General features: G+C 40.4%; 1 protein-coding gene across 2 annotated transcripts in view; it reads left to right on the top strand.

Moving 5' to 3' along the window:
• Positions 1–27,034, top strand: part of nbeaa (neurobeachin a) — a 1,069,212-nt gene that overhangs the window by 390,733 nt on the left and 651,445 nt on the right. For both annotated transcript variants that reach the window (XM_041199054.1, XM_041199053.1), the window contains exons 30-31: positions 9,924–10,362; positions 26,503–26,657. In XM_041199054.1, the coding sequence (XP_041054988.1) occupies positions 9,924–10,362; positions 26,503–26,657 (594 nt within the window). The remainder of the gene's footprint in view (positions 1–9,923; positions 10,363–26,502; positions 26,658–27,034) is intronic.

The raw sequence follows: 27,034 nt of genomic DNA, 5'->3' as shown, positions 1-27,034 counted from the left end.
GATTGACCCATCTGACTCCCCTCTTCCTGTGACTTCCGTAGAACCATCTTCACAGGCCGAGGAGGGTGCCACTGCCACACAACAGGATTCCGAAAGCAAGCCGTGGCCCTCTAAGCTTCGGCCCCCCCCCCAGAGGACACCTGCCAAAGTCATCACAGACAGGGCGTCACAGTCAGCAGGCTGCCTCCACCTCTGCTGTGGATATCCAGGGAGCACCAAGACATAGCGGCAGGGTCAGGAAAGTTAAGGAGAATTAGTTGCACAGCCTGGGCATGGGTGTTAATCACTTCTACATAATGTTCACTGTTGTCAATAAACTCCCAAGAATGTCTCTGTTTGTGGCTCCTTGTTCTGATGAGCAGTGTTCTTGTCACTCAGATGTGAAGCCTTTCTGCTCAAGATAAAGGTAGGTGTCTCAGTCCAGGGCCTCTTCCCTGTGCTCTGTGCACCCTTCAGACCACAGTGATGGTCCAGCCTCACTCCCTGGAAACATTACTGATGCTTGCACCTTGGCAGTGCTGGTCATTGCTGCCAGAATGTAGTGGGCAGGTACCACAGAGTTCTCTCATTCTCTTTGTGTTCTCAGCACCTTTAAGGTGGGGATTGGACCCCGTCACACCAGCATCTGCCACCAGTGATACTGTGCACCAGCTCCTGAAGGGCTGAGGAGGTGAAGACGGACACAGAACCAGATGCGTCTGAAGTTTCACAGCTGCGTCTCTGCGATGGCCCTGATCAAGGAGCGCAAGTGAGCTGCCCTCGGCCAGACAGGAGCCAGACACTCTCAGAGGCTATGTGAAGATCTACGGCGTGTCCTCACTGCATGTTGTCATCATCATCCTCCTGCAATTGAACGACCATTAGGGCCTCTGCTGCATCTCCATGACTGGAGCATTCTCACAGAGGGTATTGGCGCTGCGATAAGCCAGACTGGAGTCAAATGTTCACAGCTGCATTGTGAGGATCTACGGGGGCACCTCACTGCATGTCATCACCATCCTCCACAAATCTGGCAGCTATGAGGGCCTCCCGAATATGCCTGCCTCGTCGTCATCACTGAGGACCCCTTCACCTTCATCCCCGTCAGCGTCCTCCTCATCGGAGGAGACTTGCAGCTTCTCCATCTCTCCTCAGCCAGCTCCTCACCCCGTTGCAGCGCCAAGTTGTAATGGGCACAGCAGATGACGTCGATGTGTGACACCCTCTGCAGACTGTATGGCAGGGCTCCACCAGACCGGTCCAGGCACTGGAACCACAACTTCAGCATCCTGAAGGTCTGCTCCACCAAGTTGCGAGGTGCTGCATAAACTTCATTATAGCATCACTCTGCTGCAGTCTAAGGCCACTGCACAGGTGTCATCAGCCACGGCCTCCTTGGGTAGCCCTTGTCCCCAAAGAGCCAACCCCGTAGCCTCTGTGGACCCTGGAAGACTGCAGGGATCTGTGACACCTCAGGATGTAGGTGTCGTGCACACTCCCTGGAAACAGTGCGCATACCTGCAGGATACGTTACTGGTGATCATGTTCAGTGAGTGGAAGCTCTTGCAGTTGATGAAGTCCATTGAGTATAGCGATGGAGACCTGAGTGCCACATGAGTGCAGTTAATTGTACCCTGCACCTGTGGGAACCCTGAGATCAGGGCGAACCCAGTAACCGTTGCATTCTGGATGCCCCGGTCCTGGGCAAAATGCACAAAGTTGTGTGCCATGGAGAAAATGGCATCCGTGACTTCATGGGTGCATTTGTGGGTGGCAGATTGTGAAATCCCACAGAGGTCACCTGTGGAGCCCTGAAAGAAGCCACTGGCATAGAAATTGAGCAGTATGGTCACTTTCACAGCCACTGGCAGTGGGGCCTCCATGTCCCCTTGATGCCCAGCCCTGCAGTAAGTGGCAGGTGTGAGTCACCAAGTCCTTAGACATGCGCAGTTGTCAACGACACTGGTTCTCAGTCATCTGCAGGAATGGCAGGCGGCATCTATAGACCCTGGGTGTCACTAGGCGCCAACCAGCCATGGTTCACTCGCTCCTGAGCAGCTTGTGTGGGAGCCCCTGTTGCCTCTTCTTCATGAGGTTGCTGCTCCTGCCTTTGTGCAGCCAGGTGCCTCAGTTGCTGTCTCCTCTGTCTTCTACAATCTCTGTAGGCCATCAGGCATACAGCTAGGTCACCAGGATCGACGATCCTGACTTGGTCCTCCTTAAACATGTAAGAGAGAGAGAGTCGTGGTTACCATAGCTGTACTTAGCACCTTTTCTGGCCCGGTGTGACAGGCCCTTAATGCTTCCCAGAGAATGCTGGTCACCCCTCGGATGGCCAGAGATAAATGCGTTGCATGGCTGCCCTGTCAGCCTATGACATAGGAGACACTGGTCCAAACCAGGATGCTGAGATTGCAAGGGGCTGTGAGCACCTCCAGCAGTGACTGCTACATGACCAGCGTTGGTGAAGAGATTGTACAACATGTGCAGCTCAACTGCTCCGCGGTCTAATAAAGTGGTGGGGGACTCAAAGTCTGTGCCTAGGCGGGGGTGAGGGGGGCATAAGGTATGGAGTGCTTCATGGCCCTTTGGTGCCTCTGTGCTGCTTGCATGGGCAGGTAGGCTAGCAGCCTGACCCCATTCATATCACTGTGGCTGTGCCTGATCTGACTCTGTTGCAGAGGCATGGTCAGTTTATACAGGTGTCCATAATGTGGGCCACATCCCTCGCTTACCCCGCCCCCCCCACCTGTGTGTGGGATGCAGTGTCAGGCAGCATGACCCCCCCCCCCCCCTCAGCAGTTGCCTACAAGACTGGCCAGCACTTTCCCCCAGACACCCCCGCCCCTCAGCAGTCGCCTCTGAGGCTGGCCACTTGCCGCTGGACACCCCCACACCTCAGCCGTCACCTGCGGGGCCAGGCATCAGTTTCCCCCACCCCTGAGGCCTGTAAACAATGGGCAAGCTGTGGGGAACGCTGCTACCCACTCACCTCAGTTCCCCCAAAGTGAAGGCCACCAAGTGCATGTCACCTGCGTGCTGTTGTGAAACACGGCCTGTTTTCCCTCTGATGTGGATGGACGATACCGCCTGGTTCCAAGAGCCTGGCAGGATGGCCTTTTACTTATATGCTAATGTATTACAATTAGCTCCCCACTGACTGATAGTTGGAAACGTGGCTCGCGTTGGCAGGCTGAGGGGAAGATCACCACCTGCCTTCACGCTATCGTGAAGCTGGCCCCGCCATATTTTCTGTGCACGCCACCTATCACACCTACCACCAGCAGGCTCAGAAAATTCCATCCCCAGCCTTTAAGCCAATAGAATAGGAAAGATTTTCAATGTAGGCACATTTTAAAGATGGGTAGGGAACATGTTGAGGCCTCTCACCTGCTAGAAACAGGGTACTAGCACTCCAAAATGATGGATTATGCCTTCCTCCTGACAGGAATAGAACATCAATCACACTCAGAGCCTTTAGTAGGTGGCAGGTGTGCATTCCGAGGTTAGACAGTAGATCTTCTAACATGCTAATTGGAATCCTGTGACGTTTAGAGAACCCTGATTGCCATTTTAGGACCAACTGGGCTGAGTGCCTGTTGTACAAGTTCACCACAGTTTCAGCTGCTATTTTGCATGACTTGGCAAAATGTCAACAATTTTATAGTTGGCCTTATAGTTATGTTTCCTTGCATTAAGTTTTTTTACATGTATTTTTGATTTTCATTTTGATTGTTCGAGGTTCCGAATACTACACAAATTATATTTGGAGTGTCTTTATTTATTTTGCATATTGTTATGACGTGGCAGATGATGTGTGCCAGGCAAATCAAATCCACAAGGCCGCAACTATTTTGCAATTTGTATTTTATTTCGACATGCATGCCCTGAATTCAGAAGTAATAAGATTACCATGACTTCAGAGGGTTTTAGAAAGGTACATTAAACATTTATTAACAAAAGAAAGGATTTCAAGCAAATACAAAGGTCTACAAATTACTACTGTAAGAATTCCTAAAACCCCGAATTAATCTGGCTCCAAGTTACACCTCCATTAAGGTGTAAAAAAACAAATAGATTTAAACAGATCCAGACAAAGTTACATGACACCATGGACAGTAGAATTCAAAGTGAGTTTCCTTAGCTTAGATTCCTGTAGTTAGCAACTTGATGCATAGAGGCCGGAGGCTTTTCACACTTGTGTTAGATCTTAGAATGCCTTCTCCTCTGACACAGCCTCATCTTTTTTATACACGTTTCCCCCTTTTTAATGCAAATTCCACTGTTCTGATATGTCTTTGAAACTTTACCTTTCTCATAATATAAACTTTTCATAGTGCTCATATTATCAGTAACCTTTGGGAAAAATAAACTTCTCCTAGCTAGGTGTAGCATCTTACAAACCCTTTGAAATTCAAACTAACCTAATTTATCTGAACATGCAAATTTTCCTTACGCCCCACATTCTAAAACTTCAGTCATGTTTACATATTTAGCATTTCAAACCTAGCTCCTTTTTTGTTGCATCAAAGCCCCCAGACCAGCTGTCTCCAATTCAATTAAATCTCCCCCGGACACACACACAAACTATCCAAACCCCACTATTAACCTACCTTTACAATAAATCACAATATTATGAGAATTAATATATTTTCATGACAATATGCATTTAAAAATGTGAGAGATTTGATGTTTGTATCTTTTTGCATTGTCAAAGGAAATTTGTTAACTTTAAATTTGATTTAATGATTGAGCTACTTTAGTCAAGTTGGATCCTCAAAGTCTCGATTATACGTATCAAAAATTTCTGCTACTTTTGTGTTTTTCTTGCACAACTCTGTTCTGATTGTGGGTACGTTGTTACGTGTAAAAAAACATTGAGGTGGAATGAAAAAATGTGCAATCAAATGCAAGTGAAATGTTTCAACTGCTCAACCAAAACTGTGCCTAGTAGAACTATGGTTACTTGAAGTTCCCTGTTGATGTACACTGATGCTGGCTTAATTCACATACATTATAAAAGAGAGTACCTGCATTTAACAGACTTAACTGGCAGTAAATTGCTATGGTACACTTCATAAATCATGGCGAAACAAGACTTTTGAGAAGGGTGTAACAAATAAGGCTGCTGTGCAACAATTGATGTCACTGACAGAACTGATGTCCATATTTTTGTATAATTTAGGGGTGATCTCATTAGTCGCTTTGATAAAAGGTATTAAAAAAGCATCTGGCAGCTAGCTCACTCAGCTAAGGCCAGACGTCACTGAATCTGGTAATGTGCTGGCTGTCTCTGCAAGGTGATTTGACCTAGTGCTACAGAAAACAGATGAGAACTATTCAAAATTTACAAGCTTCATAACCATGAGGATCAAGAGTGGTAAAACTTAAGTTTCAGTACCTATTGCTGTTTATTTTTAGGTTGATGGAATGAAATAAACATAAATTCTCGAACTGTTATTCAAATGTAATTTTTGCTACAAGCTATCTTCAGAATGACCTGGTGCTTTTGGAATATAGCTATCATGCCTAGTTGAAGAAAGTTGGATATATCATTTTAGTATTTGAAATACACACAGTTCCAACAGATACTTCTATATTTGTATGATAAACATTGAGTGGAATACTTTACTAAAGTCGTCAAGATGTCTCAATTTGTACTTGTATGATCATATTTATTAGGTGACTATTAGGGACTCTGAGAAGAGCTGAACTGTTTCTAATTAAGTATACACTTCTGGTATTCTGTTTCTTTCTACATGTAAGACCTGTCAAATGGTAAAATAGCCAAGGTTTAAAGGGATAAATAATTATGCATTTCCACTGCAGAACCAATGCAAAACAGTTACACCCATTACCAGTGGGAAAGAGCTCTGTTTATTCACGACTATTTACATAATGTCGGTCTGTTTCCAATGGGCTAGCTGGGTATGTTTTCTAACTTGGTTTAGCACAGCAGTGGAGTTGTACATTTTACATTGTAGCAAAGCAAAGTGTGTGAAGACTCCAAAGAGTCTTGCACCAGTGGAGTCAAGTTGGGCCTTGACTCTGGATTTAAACTATTTAAAAAAAGTGTGAAGTGGAAAGATTATGCAGAAATGCTAAAGTTCTAGTGTAAACACAATCAAAGAAGCCATATTTTAGAATGCTGTTAACCAAATTGAAGTTTGGACTGCTGTTGCTAATTGCTGTCCAGGGACCCATGTTTCATGTGAATTTGTGTGGATGTGTGATGAGAACATCATTATAATACCCCTAATGGTTAAATAACCTGCCAACAGAAGATGTCTGGGTTCACACATGACAAGTGATACATTGTTCGGATTGATGTATCAAAGGGTGCCTGGCACTCATACAATCATATCCTATAAGGAGCCAACACTTTCAGGAGAAATTTGGCAAAGGAAAACTGTTTTGGTCCCATTTAAGTAAAAAAGGAAGGGAAAGAGTTTATTTCGTTAATTAAATACAAATAGCAGTATCCCAGACTCAAACATAATACCGTCATCTTTTAATGTTTTTCATGTTTCTGTGTGCCATTGTGCACTGAGTATAAAACTAAAAATACAAAATGTTTAAAACTTTATATCAGAGTCCCCAAGTCTTCAAAGTACTATTTTGAGGCTTGCTTAAACGAATTGAACGTTTTCTTTTAGCCTCATCATATTTCAAGATAGCTTAATAGATTTAGAAAGTGTCACACAACACTTAACATTAAAGCCTAAACAAGTGTTTCAAGTGGTATAATAGAACGTAGTACAATAATTAATAGTAACTCATGATATAGTGCAAATGCCACTGAGACTTTCAATTTTGTATTTGTAAAATTTAATATTTGTTATGAAACTGTGGATTTGTCCATTACCCAACTTCAGTTTCTTAAAATGTTATATTTTTCCACTGAATTGTTTGTTTTGCTTCAAAACACCAGATTCTTTGAAGTAATGACATTGAAAACACAGGAAGCGTTACAATCTATATTGCAAATCGACATTCGAGATCTGAATCTTGAATATTTGTACATTTCTAGTCATTAGCCAGTCATAGCAATAAATATTTCTGTAGTTCTGCAATTAGATATAAATCTGTCAGTTACATTGTTTCACCTAAATCCTAATTTTAACGATCTTGGGCATCAATTGGCTCGGTGGGTAAGTACAGAATGGTATAGTACTAAGCCATTCACACCAGTATCGACCTAATTGTGATCCCATCTTCGTGCTAGCCATTTAGCTATGCGATGAGGATAGAATCCAAACATGCTGTGATGCCCTCATGACTGGCTGCTGACATGGCCTAAATTCGTACCTGTAGAAACATCAAATGCCCAAAATAACTGTACCCTAGTAGTAACTACTTCTTTCAGGAAGGAGGAAAAATTGAGCGAGGCCAGAAAAACAATAGGCATGTCAAAATTTAAAGTTAATGTTTAAAATGTGTAGTATTTAAAAATACTTTAAAATGTTGGTGTACTCTTTTTAAAAAAAAAACCTGTTTAATCTTTATAATGAAGTTTTAAGAAACAATGTTGAGTTGAAAGATAAGGGAATGTCAGACAAAGATAAGGGAATAAAATTGGTATTTTACAAAGTCTATTTTCAGAGAAAACTTTGCTAAAGATTGCCCAGTAAAATACTACTGGTGAAAGCTCGAATGCATTAAGATTGTTATTGCTGGAGTGGAAAAATTATACAACACTCTCCTGCTGCTTTTGTGTGCAACAAAAGAATGGTAGGCTTTTTGTGCAGTAAGGTAAAAGTAAAATAGATTTGTCTTTGCTTTTTCATAAAGTCCTATAGAAAAGTAGTCAGTGACAAATAGATGTAGAAAAGCAGTCATTCTGGTAAAATTTAAAATAACATGAAGTTATTAAAATTTGGATTTAGAAAATTGCAAGAGCTGTTTTGTAAAAGTAAAGTTTATAATTAACCATCTTGTAAAAGGAGAGAATTGTGACATTTGAGCCTTATAGTTTATGTCTTGTTCATCTGTAAACAATTCAGCACTTTTGGTGAAATTGAAACCAATGTTTAGCAGATCTATTGTGAAGCGCTCTTTAGAGCCTAGTCTGACATCCTGCAAAAATTGAGAGTTTGCTATATGAGAAATTCGTAGCATTGAGTTTTTTTGTGGTTATGCTACGGGACATATTTCTACTTTAAAAGCATCATATAAATGCAAATTATCGGTCTGTCATAGAGTTGATGTCATCACTCTTTTAAAGATTTTAAGGGAATGTAAGCTGACTCTCATTTAAGATTTTAAAATAATTCTAAATGTTATTGATCTTTGAATAGCGTGAGCTTAAAAGCTGCTAAATTACAGCAGTTCCCAATTTTAATAATTAAAAATTATATTTTGAGTACCAAGTATGCAGAAGTGCAAAGGTTGTGTTCATATACCTATCTTTCTTAAGAAGTGTACATTTTTATATATAGCCTGAAGATTAACCAAATGGATATTCTTTTAATTCCTGTAGAATAAGGATTGAATATTCTAAACCAAATTCTTAGAATGAATTTCACAGTCAATCAAGTTCACACTCTTTGTGTATTTAAAATTACTTGCAGTTTCTGCCTGCATTTATTTTCTTATTGGAATGCTTTTGATTTTTTTACAGCTTCCTTTTAATGGGAGGTGAGTGATAAATAAATGAATAAAAAAAAGTGCTTCATAGCATAGACCACTTAAATTTACCATCTAAAATTAAATAACACTGCAGCTTTTAAATATAGCCTCCTTTGTCACCATTTCTAATGTTTTTTTTAAACATTATTTAAGGGGGTCTATGATCCAAACTAATTTGCTGCTGATTTTATACCATATATTTTAGAAACTGTGAAGATAGGAAAAATACCTCAGCATAGATCAGTTTAAAATTGTATTTTAAATGTTTAGTATTAATGCATCACAAAATTTTTAATTTTAATTTTAATGCAAATGTATCCTGGCTAGCACAGAGATGTGATAAATGTGTCCATTTATAAAATTAGCCATACATCACACAGCAATTATCCGGCTGTTTTCAGTGTTATCATATTTGTGCATCCACATTCTCGATACAAAGTTGCTTTTGTCTTAGGAGTAGTTATCCTGGACTTGTTTTTAATTAAGTTTGCAAATGCAAACAATGTTCCAGAAAGATAGAAATAAATAAATGATTTAAAAAATATATAATCCAATTTCATTTCATGTTAATGTGTGAAATGTAACATCGATATGTTAATAATATGCTATGTTTTAAAAATAGCACAAATAACTTCTAATAGTATCTAACAATGTGATGCTAGAAAACACTTGGGTGCAGTATTTCCACTTGATACTTGTATTAGCGGTAAACTTGGATTAATTGCATCAGTATGCTGAGGAACCTATGCAATCAAAGTATTACCTGATCACTGTAATGCCAGCTTAAATATTTGTACTTGCAAATTATGGTACAGTAACAATAATGAAAAAATTTTGCCTGTAGTATTCAATGAAAGAATATGCTATTTTTCCATTATCTATGTGCAGTTTCATCCCAGCAGGAGTGTAAGCAAATGCACTGATTTCACTATATTTGATACTCAAGGATTACAGAGGTCTGTGCCTGATATTAAAATTGTATAGAATTGAGATAAGGACATTTTTTTAATGTTTGAATATTTTTATTAATGTTTGCCTGCACGCAATACAAAAGGAATAGCCTGCTAACATATTCTGTTTAACAATTTCTAGTTAAAACCATACCTGAAAAATATATTTGTCTAAATTGACATTGTATTTTGTATGAATTATTGACAGTTTACGTCGGGGTATCAAAGCTGTTGTTTTTGGGTAAATCCATCTTTTTGAATACTCTGTTTAGTAATAAAAATAGATCTTGTTGAATGTTAACTTGAAAACATAGTTTTGACTGCAGTTTTGATAATTGATTAGTTATTTTGTTTGTTTATTTACAGAGAATCCTGTTAGTTTTCCTGAAGGCAACAAAGAAAAAGAAATTCTAACACCAATTGAAGATATACAAGTTGAAAGCTCTATTCCACATACTGATTCAGGCATTGGAGAGGAGCAAATAACTGGCCTCATGAATGGCACTGATTTGGAAACGGGCACTGTGCCAGATACAATGAGTGAACTTCTTTCTTCCTTGTCCTCCGAAGTAAAGAAATCCCAAGAAAGTTTAGCTGAGAGCCCAACTGAAGTACTGAAACCAGCTTCCTCTGTAACGAGTGTCAGCCAAGGAAAAGGCATGAATGTGAAGGAGATTCTGAAAAGCCTTGTTGCAGCGCCTATGGAACGTGCAGAATCTGGGGCTGAACTTGTATCATACCCTGATCCTACTGTAAAAAGAGAAGCACAGGCTATTCTGCCAATGCAGTTTCACTCCTTTGACAGGTGAAGTGCCTCGATGTTGTTTTAATTTATTCACCCACCAGAGTATTTATGAATGTGAGTGATGAGGTGATATTGGTGAGAGGGGGAGAGGTCTCCAGGGGTTTCAGAGACAGATTGAACAGCAGCATCACATAGCCCAAGCCTGTCGTCTTCACAGCTCAAAGCCATAATGGAAGGTGGCAGCCTGAAATGAGTTGCCACTGCAAAGTGTATTATTTTTGAAATGCTTTCACACAAATCACTGAGCTCCGCATACAACTTTGTTTCATGGTTTAATGTCATCACGAGGCACAAATTGGTGTGTCTAATTGTTTGCCACCTGCCAGTGAAACGAACTGCCAGGAAGACAGAAGGATCTGTTTGTCTATCAGGCATTCAGACAATTGAGAGTGACAACATCAAAAATTTCGCTTCAAAGTCTGAAGCTTTGATCGGCCTTTAAGAGACCCCACTCTCTTGTGCTTCTGGTCAACTGAATTTTTCAATTAGTTTAAATATATTGGGTTCCTGCTGTCTCATCTGTCCTTAGGAAGATGTAATTATATTATGAACAGTCTAAACAGATTTCTAGTCAAAGAAGGTCCAAATTCCCATGATGGCACTTTTAATAATTAAAAAAAAATCTTTAGAAAACACACTTTATTGTAATTTGTGCACCTATTAGCCATGCTTTAATTTGGTTACAAATGTGCAATCTGCTCCTCTTGTTTGCTAGACAATTTCTAGTTATTTTTAGTTTATCTTAGTTCTAAATAAAGAAATACAGTTAGTTAAAAATTATGAATAAAAATGTAAAGTTGCACTAATTGCTAAACTAAATTATTGTTTGATTATTAATGCATTGAAATAGAGACAGTTCAAAGAAGCATTTCAATAATAATAAAACTCCAGGCTCCAAAATAGGCACTGTAATCATTTGAAAGGAAATCTTTTACATAGTTCACAGTCTCAGTTGGCTGCAGCAATTGCTACATATTTTGAATAAATTGAACCAGACATGGAACTTTCCCTCTTACATTAGGATGTAGATCCACTATTTTATGTTTAGCATCTTCCAGGGAACCATTCTGTGCATTGTGCTACTAAAATGATATTCTTTGAGCACCTCATTCCAGCCACTTTCCAGTTTGTGTCAGGATTGCAAGATTTGCAAAATAATAGATTTCTGAATTATTTATGATTTGGGAGTGTATAAAGTTAAATACATCTGATATATATTCTGAAAGTAAAATCCTTTTTTTTCCTGATATTAGTCCTCTTTACTACGATGCACAATGTAGTGAAAGTGGCAGAGTTATCCTGAGGCCTTTTCTAATATCTGAGTGTAATGTATTTAAATTTGCTGACAATACAAAGTTAGGTGAGAAAGTAAGCTGTGAGGAGGGCATAAAGTGTATGCAAAGGAATATAAATAGGTTACAAACATACATATTAGGAACAGAAGTAGGCCATTTGGCCCCTCAGGCCTGCTCTGTACTGAATAAGATTGTGGCTGATCTGTTTGTGTTTTGAATTCCACATTGCCATCTACTCCCTGAAGACCTTTGATTCCTTTGCCCAACAAGAATCTACCTACCTCTGCCTTAACAATATTCAATGATGCAGCTTCCACTGTCTTCTGAGGCAGAGTTCCAAAGTCACTCAGCCCTCAGAGAAAAAAATCCTCCTCATCCCTATTCTATAAACACCAGTTTAGAAGCAAGCCGAGCCTGTCCAGCCCTTCCTCTTGAGACAACATGCTCATTCCAGGTATCAATCTAGTAAACCTTTGTCTGAACTGCCTCCAACACACTTACATCCTTCCTTAAATAAGGAGACTGTAACTTCACACACTACTCGTGATGTGGTCTCACCAGTGCCCTGTATAACTAAAGCATAACATCCTTACTTTTATGTTCAATTCCTCCTGTAATAAAGGATAGCATTCCATTAACCTTCTTGATTAGGTGCTGTACCTGCAGACTAACATTCTGTGACTCATGCACTAGAACACCTAGATCCCTCTGCATCTCGGAATTCTGCAATCATTCTATGTTTAAGTAATACCCGGCTTTTTTAATCTTCCTGCCAAAGTGAACAACTTCATACTTTCCCACATTATACTCCATCTGCTAGATTTTTGCCCACTCACTCAACCTATGTATATCATTCTGCAAACTCCTTATGTCTTCTTCACAACACACTTATCCTACCTATCTTTGTGTCATCTGCAAGTTTAGCTACTATGTCTTTGCTCCCTTCACCTCAGTCATTGATGTAAATTGTAAAATGTTGAGGCCCCAGTGGGACTCCACTCGTCACATCCTGCCAATCAGACAAGTCTGTTTTCTGTCAATCTTCTATGCATGCTAATATGTTACCCCCCTACACCATGAGCTTTTATTTTCTGCAATGATCTTTGATGTGGTACCTTATCAAATGCCTTCTGGAAATCCAAATACAGTACATCTACAGACTCCCCATTATCCAAAGCACATGTTACTCCTTCAAAGAACTCTAACAAATTGGTTAAACATGATTCCCCTTTCACAAAACAATGCTGACTCTTCCCGATTACCTTGAGGTTTTTTTAAGTGTCCAGTTATAATCTCTTTACTGACCAATTGTAACACTTTCTCCATAACAGACGTCAAGCTGACTGGCCTATAGTTTCCCGTGTTCTGCCTCCCTCCCTTCTTGAATAGAAGGGTTATATTTGCTACTTTCCAGTCTGATGGAACCTTTCCAGAATCTAGGGAATTTTGAAAAATTAACACCAACGCATTTACTACCCATCAGAAACCTATTTTAAGACCCGAGGATGAAGTGCATCTGGACTTGTAACTCCATCTGTTTGCTCAGTCCTGCTTCCCTAATGATTGTAATTTCACCAACTCCTCCCTCCTGACTTACAGCTAATATTGGAATGTTTTTTGCATCTTCCATAGTGAAGACAGAAGTAAAATATTTGTTCAAATTATCTGCCATTACCTTATTATCGACTATTAACTCCCCATTTTCACTCTCTAGAGGACCAACACTCACTTTACTTACTCTTTTCCTTTTTAAATACTTGTAGAAACTCTTGCTATCCATTTTTACATTTCTAGCTAGCTTCCTCTCATACTCTAATTTCTTCCTCCTGATTAATTTAACCTTTTAGTCCTTCTCTACCATTCTTTATGTTCTGACCAATCATCTGATCTGCCACTCATCTTTGCAGTTATATGCTTTTTCCTTAAGTTTGATGCTTTCCCTAACTTCTTTAGTTAACCACAGATGGTAGGTTCTACCTTTAGAATTTTTCTTTATTGTAGGAATGTACTTATTCTGAATATTCTAAAATACCCCCTTAAATGTCTGTCACTGCTTCTCTATTGACCTATCCCCTAGCCTAGTATCCCCGTTCACTTCAGCTAGCTCAGCTCTAATGCCCACATAGTTGCCCTTATTTAAGTTTAAAATATAAGTCTTAGACCCACTCTTATTACTTTCAAACTGGATGTAAAATACAATCATATTTTGGTCGCTGCTACATAAGGGTGCCTTTATTCTGAGGTCATTAATTAATCCCATCACATTCCACAATACCAAGTCTAATATAACCTGCTGTCTGGTTGGCTCCAGAACATGCTGCTCTAAGAAACTATCCCAAAGCATTCTATGAACTCCTGAACTCCTCACCCAGGTTACTACTGCCAACCTAATTTTCCCGTTTATATGTAAATTAAAGTCACTCATGATTAATGCCGTCCCTTTATCACAAGCACCAAATATTTCTTCTTGTCTACTTTGTCCTACATTGTGGTTACTGTTGGGGGCCTGAGACCACTCCTACTAGTGACTTCTCTCCCCTGCTATTCCTCATGTCCACCCAAACCGATTCTACATCCTGATCTCCTGAACTAAGGTCATCTCTAACTATTGCACAAATGCCATCCTTGATCAACAGTGCTATCTCTCCTCCTTTACCCAGCTTCCTATTCTTCTTGAATGTCATATACCCCTCAATATTCAGGACCCAATCCTTGTCATCCTGCAGCCGCATCTCCGTAATGGTTATCAGATCATATTTATTTACTTTAATGTGAGCTATCAATTCATTGGCTTTGTTACAGATACAGAGCCTTTAGTTTTGCCTTTTTGTTATCTTTGTCTCCTAGTCTTGATTGTTAGTGCATTCTTGGGTATTTTCCTCTCTGCCCCTTCCTGCCATTCTCTGACCCTCATTTCCCATAGTGGTATTATTGCCGGACCAGCAACCTAGAAACCCAGGGTAATGCTCTAGGGTCCCGGGTTCACATCCATTGTTGCTTGTTGCAAAACCCATCTGGTTCACTAATGTCCTTTAGGGAAGGAAATTTGCTATCCTTATCTGGCCTGGCCTACATGTGACTCCAGATCCACACCAATGTGGTTGACTCTTAAATGCCTTTTGAAATGGCCTTGCAAGTCACTCAGATCTATCAACCCGAAAAAATGTCAAAAAGAAATGGCCCACCGACGTCAGCGTAGGCACTGGAAATGACAACAGCAAACTTTGCCCTGTCAACCCTGCAAAGTGCTCCTTAAGAACATCTGGGGCTAGTGTCAAAATTGGGAGAGCTGTCTAACAGATTAGTCAAGCAGCAGCCTGATATAGTCATCCTCATGGAACCGTATCTTACAATGTCTCAGACACCACCATCACCATCCCTGGGTATGTCCTGTCCCACTGGCCGGACAGACCCAGGAGAGGTGGTAGCATCGTCAGGAGGGAGTTGCCCTGTGAGTCCTCAACTTTAACTCCGAACCCCATGATGTCTCATGGCATTAGGCCAAACATGGGTAAGGCAATCTTCTTCATCAGTATAGTGTTGGAAGGGGGCATTAACAGTGCTATCAAGCGGCACTTGCTAGCAATAGCCTACTCACTGACGCTTAATTTGTGTTCTGCCAGTGCCACTCAGCTCTTGACCTCATTACAGCCTTGGTTCAAACATGGACAAAAGGGCTGAAGGCACGAGGTAAGAATTGGCTGCCTTTGACATCAAAGTAGCATTTGACTAAGTGTGGCATCATGGCACCCTAGCAAAACTGGAGTCAATGGGAACCAGGGGAAAACTCTAAACTGGTTGGAGTCATACCTAGCACAAAGGAAAGGTGGTTGTCGGAGGTCAGTCATCTCAGCTCCAGGACATCACTGCAGGAGTTCCTCGGTGCTGTCCTCAGCCCAATCACCTTCAGCTGCTTCCATTGTATGGTCAGAAGTGGGGATGTTTGCTGATTGTGCAATGTTCAGCACAATTTGCGACTCCTCAGATACTGAAGCAATTCATGTCCAAATGTAGCCCAATATCCTGGATGATATCCAGGCTTGGACTGACAAGTGACAAGTAATATTCAAGCTACTCAAGTGCCAGTCAATGACTGTTACAAACAAGAACGTTTCTAACCATCGGCCCATGACATTCAATGGCATTATCATAGCTTTCAGCATCCTGGGGGTTACCATTGACCAGAAACTGAACTGGACTAGTCATATAAATACTGTGGCTACAAGAACATGTCAGAGGCTGGGAATCTTGCAGGGGGTAACTCACCTTCTGACTCCCCAAAGCCTGTCCACCATCTACAAGGCACAAGTCAGGAGCGTGATGGAATACCCTCCACTTGCCTGGATGAGTGAATCTTCAAATACACTCAAGAAACTTGATATCACACAGGATAAAGCAGCTTGTTTGATTAGCACCCCAACCACAAACATTCATTCGCTCCATCACCGATGCACAGTGGCAGCAGTATGCACCATCTACAAGATGTAATGCAGGAACTCACCAGGCCTCCTTAGACAGCAACTTCCAACCCACGACCACTACCATCTTGACTGACAAGGGCAGCAGGCACTTGGGAACACCACCACCTGGAAGTTCCCCTCCAATCCGCTTACCATTCTGATTTGGAAATATATCGCTGTTCCTTCATTGTTGCTGGGTCACAATCCTGGAACTCCCTTCCTGACAGCACTGTGGATGTACCTACACCGCATGGACTTTAGCATTTGAAGAAGGCAGCTCATCACCATCTTCTCAAGGACAATTAGGGATGGGCAATAAATGCTGGCCTACCCGGCAATGCCCACATCCCAGGAATGAATCAAAATTAAACTCTTTCCACACTTGATCCTTTGCCCCCACTTCCAGTTTATAATACCCTCTACTTCCCTGGTTACGCGGTTCGCAGGAACACTAGTCCCAGCGTTCTGGTGTAGACCGTCCCCCACTTTTCCCAGTACTGGCCTCACAAATCGGAACCCACTTCTCCCACACCAGTCTTGGAGCCACATATTCATCTCTCGTGGCTCAGGTAATAGTCCAGAGGTTATAACCTTTGAGATTCTGCTTTATGATTTATTACCTAGCCCCTCATACTCTTTATGCAGAACCTCTTTCCTAGTTCTACCTCTGTTGTTGGTACCTACATGAACCATAACAGCTGGATCCCCCCCCTCCCACTGCAAGCTCCTCTCCAGCCCTGAGCAGATATCCGGGACCCTGGCACAGGGCGGGCAACATAGCCTCCTGGACTCTCGCTCTTTGCTGCAGAGAACAGTGTCAATCCCCCTCACTATAATGTCCCCTACTACCACTATATTCCTTTTTGCTCCCCCACTTGAATGGCTTCCTGTACCATGGTGCCAAGGTCACTTTGCACATCCACTCTGCAGCCCCTGCTGTCATCCAAACAAACTGAGAACCCATGAAACCTATTGAACATTTGCCGAGGCTGACACTCCTGCACTGCTGTCCTCTGGGTCCCCTTACCTGCCTCACTCGCAGTCACAACCTCTTATCCCTGACTACTGACCCAATCAAAAGACCCTATCATAAGTGGTGTGACTGCCTCCTGGTACAAAGCATCCAGGTAACTTTCCCCCTCCCTGATGTGTTGCAGAGTGCAGTTCAGCCTCCAGACCACTGACTCTGAGCCAAAATTCCTCAAGTCCTAAGCACTTACTGCAGATGTGTTTGCCCTGGGTTATAATGGTATCCAGGAGCACCCACATGCTGCAGCCTTGATACATCACCTGTCCTGCCACCCTTAATGTGTTTTGATTAACTACTTAATTATATTCATTTATTTATGTTGCTTTTTTATATATTTTATTAACTTTACCACCAATTTGTATACTATTTTAAACCTTAGGAATAGAATAATCCTTAACCACTTAACACGTACTCACCAAACAGCTGTTTTCCCTGAATTGAGCAGGAATCAATTCCTACAGGGTGAGAAATGTAGAAAAGCAAAAGGAAACAAACACCTCCTTCCCTGTCTTCACCAAGCTCCCCCACTCAAACTCTCAGGTTTGCGCTCAGTTCCCTTAGCTGCACTAGTTTTCCAAGGTTCGGTGTATGAGTGGAGAAATGTGAGGTTATTCACATTGGTAGGAACAGTAAAAAAACTATATATTTTTTAAATGGTTAGAAACCATTAGGTGTAGGTATTTGGGTGTACTTGTACAAGGAGCATATAAAGTTGGCATGCAGGCACAGCAAGCAGTTAGGAAGGTAAATGGTATGTTGGCATTTCTTGCAAGGGGGTATTAGAGTAAATAAGTCATGTTATAATTGGGCATGGCCTTTGATGGGACAATAGCTGGAATACTGTGTGCAATTTTGATCTCTGTACGTTAGGAAAGTGCAACAAAGATTCACTAGATTGATATCTGGTTGAGAGATTTGTTCTTTGAGGAGTAATTGAATAGATTGGGCTTAATTCTTACGGCAGGATCTTCCAATCGGCGAGCGGGCACGGGGCCCTCTCGCCAACGCATAAAATGATGCGGGATGACGTCAAGTGGAACACCCGACGTCACCCTGTGTCATTTCCATTTTCAGGTCGGCAGGGGCACAGCCGAGTCAGCTGTTGAGGCCATTGAGAAACTAATTAAAATCATTAATGGACCTGCCCGTCAGGTTGGCGGGCAGGCTGGGAGCCCTGGCAGGCTTCAGAAAAAGGGTGGAATGAGGTTTCATGAGGGTATTTAAAATTTTTAATAAAGGTTTCAGTTAAAGTTATGGACATATCCCAACTTATGTGACAGTGTCACATGAGGGGATATGTCAGGGAAATTTTTCCATCATCTTTATTGCAAATTTTAAATCTGAGCCGATCTCCCTGAGGCAGCACATAGCCTCATGGAGATCAGTGTGCTCTTAATTGCACACGCGCGAAAGGAGCGCACTCCCGACTGAGGGAATCTCCACCCGCACAGGGAGCGCATAGCACTTCCTGGCAGACATCATGCTGGGTGGGCCTTAATTGGCCTGTCCACGTAAAATGGGGCGCCGATTGGAAGCACACCTGCTCCCGCTCCTGCACGCACCCCCCCTCCCCCCGATGGGGGGAAATTTTTCTCGTAAAGTTTGGAAGACCGAGAGGTAACCCATTGAAACATATAAGCTTTGGGAGGGCTTGACAGGGCCAATGCTTCAAGGCTGCTTCCCCTGGCTGCAGAATTTGGAACTAGGGGGCATTGTCTCAGGAAAAGGACCTTTTGGGACTGGGAGAAGGAAGAATTTCTTCACTCAAGGTTATAAATCTTTGGAATTCTCTACTCCAGAAGACTGTGGATACTGTTATGACACAGCAGTTGTAATGGCTGAGTTGTTTAAAACCCAGAGAGAGAAACTTGAACAACTGTCATAACCTATATTTTCAATTGGTATGTTTGAGATGCAGCTCTAAATTCAGGAATAAAACCACCTAGCCTCGAGGCTTTTTATATAAAACTAAATTAAACATTTATTAATTTAACAACAAATTGAAACACATGCGCATGTCCACAAATTACTACCATAATAACTTTTAAACAAATTCCCAAATTAATCATTCCCAGGTAAATCTTCACCAAGGCAACAGTAACCCATAGATGTTAAACAGACACCAAGCAAAGCACATTTGACCTTACAAATTCAAAATGAGGTTCTTTTCAATTTGCAGATACAGTTGTAGGCTTACAGGCTGGTTAGATCTTACATGCCTCTGACCTGAGCACACACAACTCCTTACTGTTTATACCTAGCTTCCCCTTTGAATATAAATTTTCCATTGTATGACTAGGTTTTTTAAATTTTACTTCTCCTGACAATAATCATTTCATTCCACCAATATTATTAGTAATATAAACACATTGCTTGGTGGCTCCCGGCTAGGTGCAAGATTTTGTCCATTCTTTTGAATGGTTTATTCAATAAATGCAAATTGTACTTTATCTTTTACTCCCTATATTTATCTAATTAACATCTAAAACTACTATACATCAAAGAATCCAGACTAGCTGCCTTTAATCCAATTAAGCCACACGCACACACGCACACATATATACACACACACACACACATACAGACCCTACTACAATTCCAATTTAAAAATAATTTCCAATAATGTTAATTCATCTCTTCATGACAATACTCAGTTGTTTGCTATATTCAAAGGTGAAATCAATAGATTTTTGAACTCTAAGGGAATCGAGAGATATGCAACCAGGTGCAAAAATGAGTTGAGACCAAAGATCAGACCAAGGGGGTCAATCGTCCTACTTTTTAAAAATTCTTTTGTGGGATGTGGATGTAGCCGGCAAGGCCATTATTTGTTGCCTATCCATAACTGCCCTCGAACTGAGTGGCTTGCTCAGCCATTTCAGAGGACAGTTAAGAGTCAATCACATTGCTTTGGGTCTGGAATCACGTAGGTCAGACAAGGTAAGGATGGCAGATTTCCTTCCTTCAAGACTTTAGTGAACCAGATGGGTTTTTACAACAATGGATGATAGTTATCATGGTCACCATTATTGAGACTAGCTTCCAATTCCAGATTTTTATATTGATTGAACTTTAATTCCACCAGCTGCCATGGTGGGATCTAAACCCGTGCCCCTGAACATTAGCCTGCACCTCTGGATTACTAGTCCAGTGACTACTATGCCACCATCTTCCCTACTTATGTTCTTAATACCCTTTCAAACTGACTGCTAAGAATTGTGCGTACGGTAGAATGCTGATTACACCTCCCTTCCCAACGTGAAATCCTTGTTTTGTTTTTGTACATTATCGAGACCACTAACTAATGCATGGAGGAATGTGGGCATGACTCCCGCCCCACCACTATGTCCTATAATGCAGTTCTTGCACATCTCTGTTGAACATTCTTCATAAAAGATAGTAGGGCACACCAGATGAATGTTTTTATAAATTACCAAGTTCCTTTAAAAAAACACTTGCATGCTCATCCTCCTGAGTGCTTTCCACGACACGAAATATTTTTGTTGATTTCTTCTTTTATCCACATTATCCATATTTCTTCATTCAGCACAGTCAGCATTAGTGTTCAGAGCAGCATTAAACCATATGGCCCCTCAGAACTGTTCCGCCATTCAGTAAGATCATGTTTGATCTATTTCAACTCCATTTTCCTGCCCTATCACTGCCCACTCATATGCAGAAAACTGCCAATCTCAGTCTTGAACATATTCAACAACTGAGAGTTCACAGTCTTTTGTGCTGCAGAGATTCAAATCTCTGAGGGAAAGAAGTTCTCCTCATCTTGGCCCTAAATGGCTGACCTATCCTGAGAGTATGAACCTTTGTTTTAGACTCTCATGTTAGGGGAAACGGCTATTTTGCATCTACCCTATTACCCCATATTCTTCTAAACTCTAGAGAACATACATTCAAACATATGAATTAAGAGCAGGAGTAGGCCACTCGGCCCCTCGAGCCTGCTCCACCATTTAATAAGATCATGCTTGATCTGATTTTAAACTCAACCCGCATTCCTGCCCACTCCTGATAAGCTTTCACCCCCTTGTTAATCAAGAGTCTACCTAGCTTTGCCTTAAAAATATTCAAAGATCTGCTTCCACTGACTTTTGAGGAAGAGAGTTCCAAAGACTCTCAACCCTCTAAGTAAAAATTTCTCCTAATCTCTGTCTTAAATGAGCGAACCCTTATTTTTAAACAGTCACCCATACTTCTAGATTCTCCCACATGAGGAAATGTTCCCTCCACATCCACCCTGTCAAGAACCCACAGGATCTTAAAGGTTTCAATCAAGTCGCCTCTTACTCTTCTAAATTCTGGAGGATGCAAGCCTAACTGTCCAACCTTTCTTCCGAAGGCAACCTGCTCATTCTTGGTATTAGTCTAGTAAACCTTCTCTGAACTGCTAATGCATTTATGTCTTTCCTTAAATAAGGAGACTAGTACTGTGCACAATACTTCAAATGTGGTCTCTCCAATGCCCTGTACAATTGAAGCATAATCTCCCTACTTTTTTAACCAATTCCCCTCACAATAAACGATAACATTCTGTTAGCTTTCCTAATTACTTGCTGTACCTGCATACGAGCCTTTTGTGACTCATGCACTTGGACACCCAGATCTCTCTCAATCTCAGAACTCTGCAATCTCTCACCATTTAGATAATAAGCTCTTTTATTCCTCCTGCCAAAATAAATGACTTCTCATTTGCCCACATTATACTCCGTTTGCCAGATCTTTGCCCACTCACTCAACCGGTCTCTGTAACTTTGTAGCCTCCTTACATCCTCCTCACATTTTACTTTCCTACCTATCTTTGTGTTGTCAGCAACTTTAGCAACCATTCCTTCGGTCCATTCATCCAAGTCATTTATATAAATTGTGAAAAGTTGAGGCCCCGGCACTGATCCCAGTGGCATGCTGCTCTTCACATCCTGCCATCCAGAAAAAAACCATTTATGCCAACTCTCTGCTTCCTGTTAGCCAGCCAATCTTCTTTCCATGCCAACATGTTACCCCCTACACCATGAGCTTTTATTTTCTGCAATAACCTTTGAACATAAGTCCAGTCTACTCAGTCTCGCCTCATTGGACAGCCGTGTCATCCCAGAGATCAGTCTATTGAAGCTTTGTTGAACCCCTCCCTCTATGACAAGGAGACAAAAACTGTACAAAGTACTCCAGGTGTTATCTCACCAAAGCCATGTATAATTGCAGCAAGACTTCCTTACTCTTGTAATCCAACTCCCTCTGAATATAGGCTAGCATACTATTTGCTTTCCTAGTTGCTTTCTGTACCTGCAGGTTGACATTTTGTGATCCTGAGCTTCAACTCCACTTTCCTGCCTGGTTCCAATAATCCCTTGATTCCCTGAGAGACAAAAATCTCTCAGCCTTAAATAATTTCAATGATGGGACATCCACAACCCTCTGGGGCACAGTATTCCAAAGATTCAGAATCCTTTGAGTGAAGAAATTTCCCGTCATCCCAGTCCATCTCAGTCCTAAATGATTGGCCCCATATACTAAAACAGTGTCCCCTCATTATAGATTACCCAGACAGGGGAAACAATGTCTCGGTGTCTACCCCAGTCAAACCCCTTCATAATCTTGAATGTTTCAATAACATCACCTCTCATTCTTCTAAATTCCAGAGTATAGACCTAATTTACTCAGTCTCTTATCATTGGACAACTCTGTCACCCCAAGCACAAATATAGTGAACCTTCGCTGCACAGCCTCCAAGTATGTTATTCCCTAAATATAAAGAAAACATTTTTACACAGTATTCCAGGTCTGGCATCTTATTAAATGTTTTTTGAAAATCCAAATATACTACTTCACTGGTTCCTCTCTGCCTATCCTGTAGTTACATGCCCAAAAGAACTAGTATATTTATCAAACACGATTAAATTTTCATAAAATTTTGTTGAATCTGCATTTCTAAATGTCCTGTTACCATGCTTCTAATGACAGATCTAGCATTTTGCCTACTAATGATGTCAGGCTAATTGGCCCATAGTTCCATGTTCTCTCTCTCCTCATCCTTTTTACAATGGCAGGATTACATTTGGTACCCTTCGATCCACAAGCTTCATTCTAGAATCTGGAAGGTGTGCAACCAAGATCTTATGCATTTTATCCTAAATGCCAAAGCACATAGAGAAAAACTTTTGTGCAATTGGGGATGGGATTAGTGTAATTGATAACAAAAGAGCAAAAATAGTGCCAACTGTGTATCCTCTTTATCTCACAATACCAAGTAGAGTTTGATTGAAACATGAGCCTACTGCTCAACGGATAATAATGGTTCTTCACTTGCTCCCAGGTTATGGTTCTGTATAGCTGTCAGCTGAGGTAAACCCAATATAAACTAATCCTATCCCTGCTGCAATATATAAAAGCTATTTGTCCAAATTACTACAAATAATGGTCAAAATTATGGCCAGAATAGTAGGACTGTTTAAGGGGAGATAGTGGTGTAGTGGTAATGTCACTAGTAATCCGGAGTCCCCAGCAAATGCTCTGGGGGAATGTGTTCAAATCCCACCATGACAGCTGATGGAATTTAAATTCGGCTAATAAAATTTGCAATATAAAGCTAGCCTCAGTAATAGAAACTATGAAGCTATCATCAATTGTCGTAAAAAACCATCTGGTTCACTAATATCCTTTAGGGAAGGAAATCTGCCATCCTTACCTGGTGTGGCCCATATATGACTCCAGATCCACATCAGAATGGTTGACTCTTGAATGCACCCTGAAATGGCCTAGCAAGCTACTCAGTTCAAGGCAATTAGGGATGGGCAACAAATGCTGGTTTCGCCAGCAATGCCCTCATCCCATGAAAGAATAAATTTTTTAAAAGGGCAATAGCTGTGAGAACATTTTAAAAGGAAATTGGAACAAATGCATATATTGCCTAAATAGAAGAACTGACCGCTAGAAAATAATAGCTTTTGAGAAAGAGAAATTGCAGATAATCTTTACTAGACAGACATCCAAATATTAGTTTTTAAACTACAACCATCATGTTAAAAATTAGTCTGTGGAGATGGCTCCAGCATCAGCAGTAAGCACTTTTTTGGATGTAAAACTAGCTTTGACGACTTAATATATGACCCATGTAAATTTTCACTTCTAACAGAAAATAATTTAGTCAAGAATGAAAATCTCTTAAATCTGAATGTTTTTAAACTTGTATTTTCAATTTATTTTCCCCCTTATTTGACCTAACTCAGCAATGTGCTAACTTGGGAACGGGGGAAGGATAAGACTGGGGACCTATTTGCCATGACTAGTGAATCAGTTGCATACAATTAAATTGTTTCTGAAACAGACAGAGTGATGCTTATACAGCTAACCAGCAACATACTCATGACAACATTTTTATTTTATTTGTTGAAGTATTTCTTGCACTTGCAAAACTTTGTTTTTCTTAACAACTGCATTTCATGCAACTGACATTGTCATGGCCACGCAGCAAGCAGCCGTTGGATGAAACAATAGTCAGTTCACAATATTCCATAGTTTTAAATAAATAAAATTATTAAGATTCCACTGTAGTAAGATTTTCAATTCACTCAAGTTGCATGACTTTGTGTAGATTCAAGTCCTTTAAAACATAAGCACCCACATGCCACACGTTCTGTGGATAAAGGGGAACCAGTTTAATTCGGACTGTTAGACTATTCAGCCTGGTAGAAATTCAACTTTGGCAACTCAGACAAACATTAAATTGTCTATGACTGTATTCGGCTTCATTTTTTTCTACTTTGAAGGTAGTATGATGAACCAAGAGTTAATTTGATTAAATACTGTTCAGTGACTTGAAAATATACTGTCCCCAATTATGTTATACATAATTTCAATTAAAAGGAAACATTTTTCTTAGATTAAAATATTTTTCTGATGTAGTCACCATGACTTTAATGATGGTAGGTTTTGCTTGACAAATTTAGTTCTTTGTGGATATGATGGAGTTGCAAATATCAGCAAGCATTGGCTCAGTAGTATTATCCTTGGTAAGATTGAAGGGAGTAGGTTCAAATTCCATTCTAATCTCATGAGAATGCAACATCTAAAAGATGAGGTGAACATTAATGGTTGCTGGTCTTTTTTTGATTTTTTGTTATACAGTACTCTTATATAGAACATCTTAATTGTAAAGGTAATCCAGTCAAGCTTTTAAGTATATGCAAGATTTCTGAAGATTTAACTGCTGCTATGTGATTGAACAATGTTGTTGCATTCCATGCGGGGAAGTCTAAAGAATTGCTTTCCAACTTTATCTTATTCATTCTGGAGACAAATCTCTTATAGATCACCTTCTCAGATGGATTGTCTGAGACTGGAATCTTTCTGTGTTGATACACATGAACGAGAATGTATGCCCACTTTCTCCATAGTGTAACATGTTCATTGACGTGATTAATTGGCAATTAGTATTTATATATATTTAAAGCTGTTATTCAGTCACACAACAAGGACAACCAACTGCTAACTGAAAAGTCTTCATCCACAACTTCACATTATTCTTACAACAAACTAATATTGTGGGTCCGTGCTTTAATGATGTATAATGTGATTAGATTTATTGTTGGTGTATTTTTCCTCAAAGTTTCAACTTTGCAGAAGTAATTGTCATTGTTTGTCATCCAGGTATTTAAAAATGCCTATAGTGTCATTATGTTAATAGTTTCTGAATATAATACAAAAACCTTTCAGCTCACATTAATACAGAATGTGAAAATGCATATCTCTGCACACTCAAATAAACTACTTGCCTCTAACAGAAGTCAGTTTATTCTAATTAATAGGAACTGATGGGAAAATAATCTGTTTTTAATTACGGAAAACTGAAAAGTGGCATCGACATTGCCAAAGCTTTAGAAAAAAATATGGCATCAGACAAAACTATAAATTGCACAAAGCAAGCGATATAAATATGATTTTGCTGCATTTTGTTTTGGACTAGCATTAATCCTTGGATGTGCCTTCATTTGCATTGTGTTGTCCATTGGGAGTGGAGGTGGGGTGGAAGAGATAGGGTGACAAAATTATACATTCAACCCAACTGATCTGTATTGATGTTTATGCTTCAGATGAGACTTTTTCATCCTACTTCACCTAACCATTCACCATAACCATCTAGTTTTCCCCCCTCATACTTTTCTAGCTTCCCCTTCAAGACATTTGTGCTATTTGACAGTGTAGAAGGAGCATGTCACGCATACTTGTAAGGAAGACAGGCTTTAGTATTTTAGGAAAGATATTGGTTCATGTTAAAAGCAAAGGCATACATTGATATTCTCATGAGAGGATATTACATTTACTGTATTTTTTTCTACCTTATCAGGAGTGTCGTTGTACCAGTGAAGAAACCTCCTCCAGGCAGTCTGGCTGTCAATACAGTTGGTGGTGCCGGTACTACGAGTAGTCTTGCCACTGGCAGTGCAAGCAATGTAATCTCTCCTGCAGCAGCCACACCAAAAAGTATGATAAATACCACAGGTACAGTCAGCAAAGATCTAGTTATAAAAGTTGAGGTGCTAACTGAGTAAAGTAATTGAAACAAATGTATATTAGATATTTCCTACTTTACTATGGAATGTTATGAACATGCTTCAGTATGAAATTCTTTCATGAACCAAGACGATAATTTTGTTTTTTACATATAACATATATTGATGTGGCAGTGATTGTAAGCATAGACAAAAGTTCTTCCTATTTATTAGTCCACACATCAGGTGCTGTGCAGATAATCTGTTTTATAAAGTACTATTTTTAAGCCATCAACAAAAATATCACAGTGAATAACTATGATCTAACGTTTCCCAATTGCAAAAGGTATGTATATTTTTCTAAATATTATTTCATGTTGCAGTTCC

Source organism: Carcharodon carcharias, chromosome 11, assembly GCF_017639515.1.
Source record: "Carcharodon carcharias isolate sCarCar2 chromosome 11, sCarCar2.pri, whole genome shotgun sequence".
NCBI lineage: Eukaryota > Metazoa > Chordata > Chondrichthyes > Lamniformes > Lamnidae > Carcharodon > Carcharodon carcharias.
This window is presented reverse-complemented; position numbering and strand designations above follow the sequence as displayed.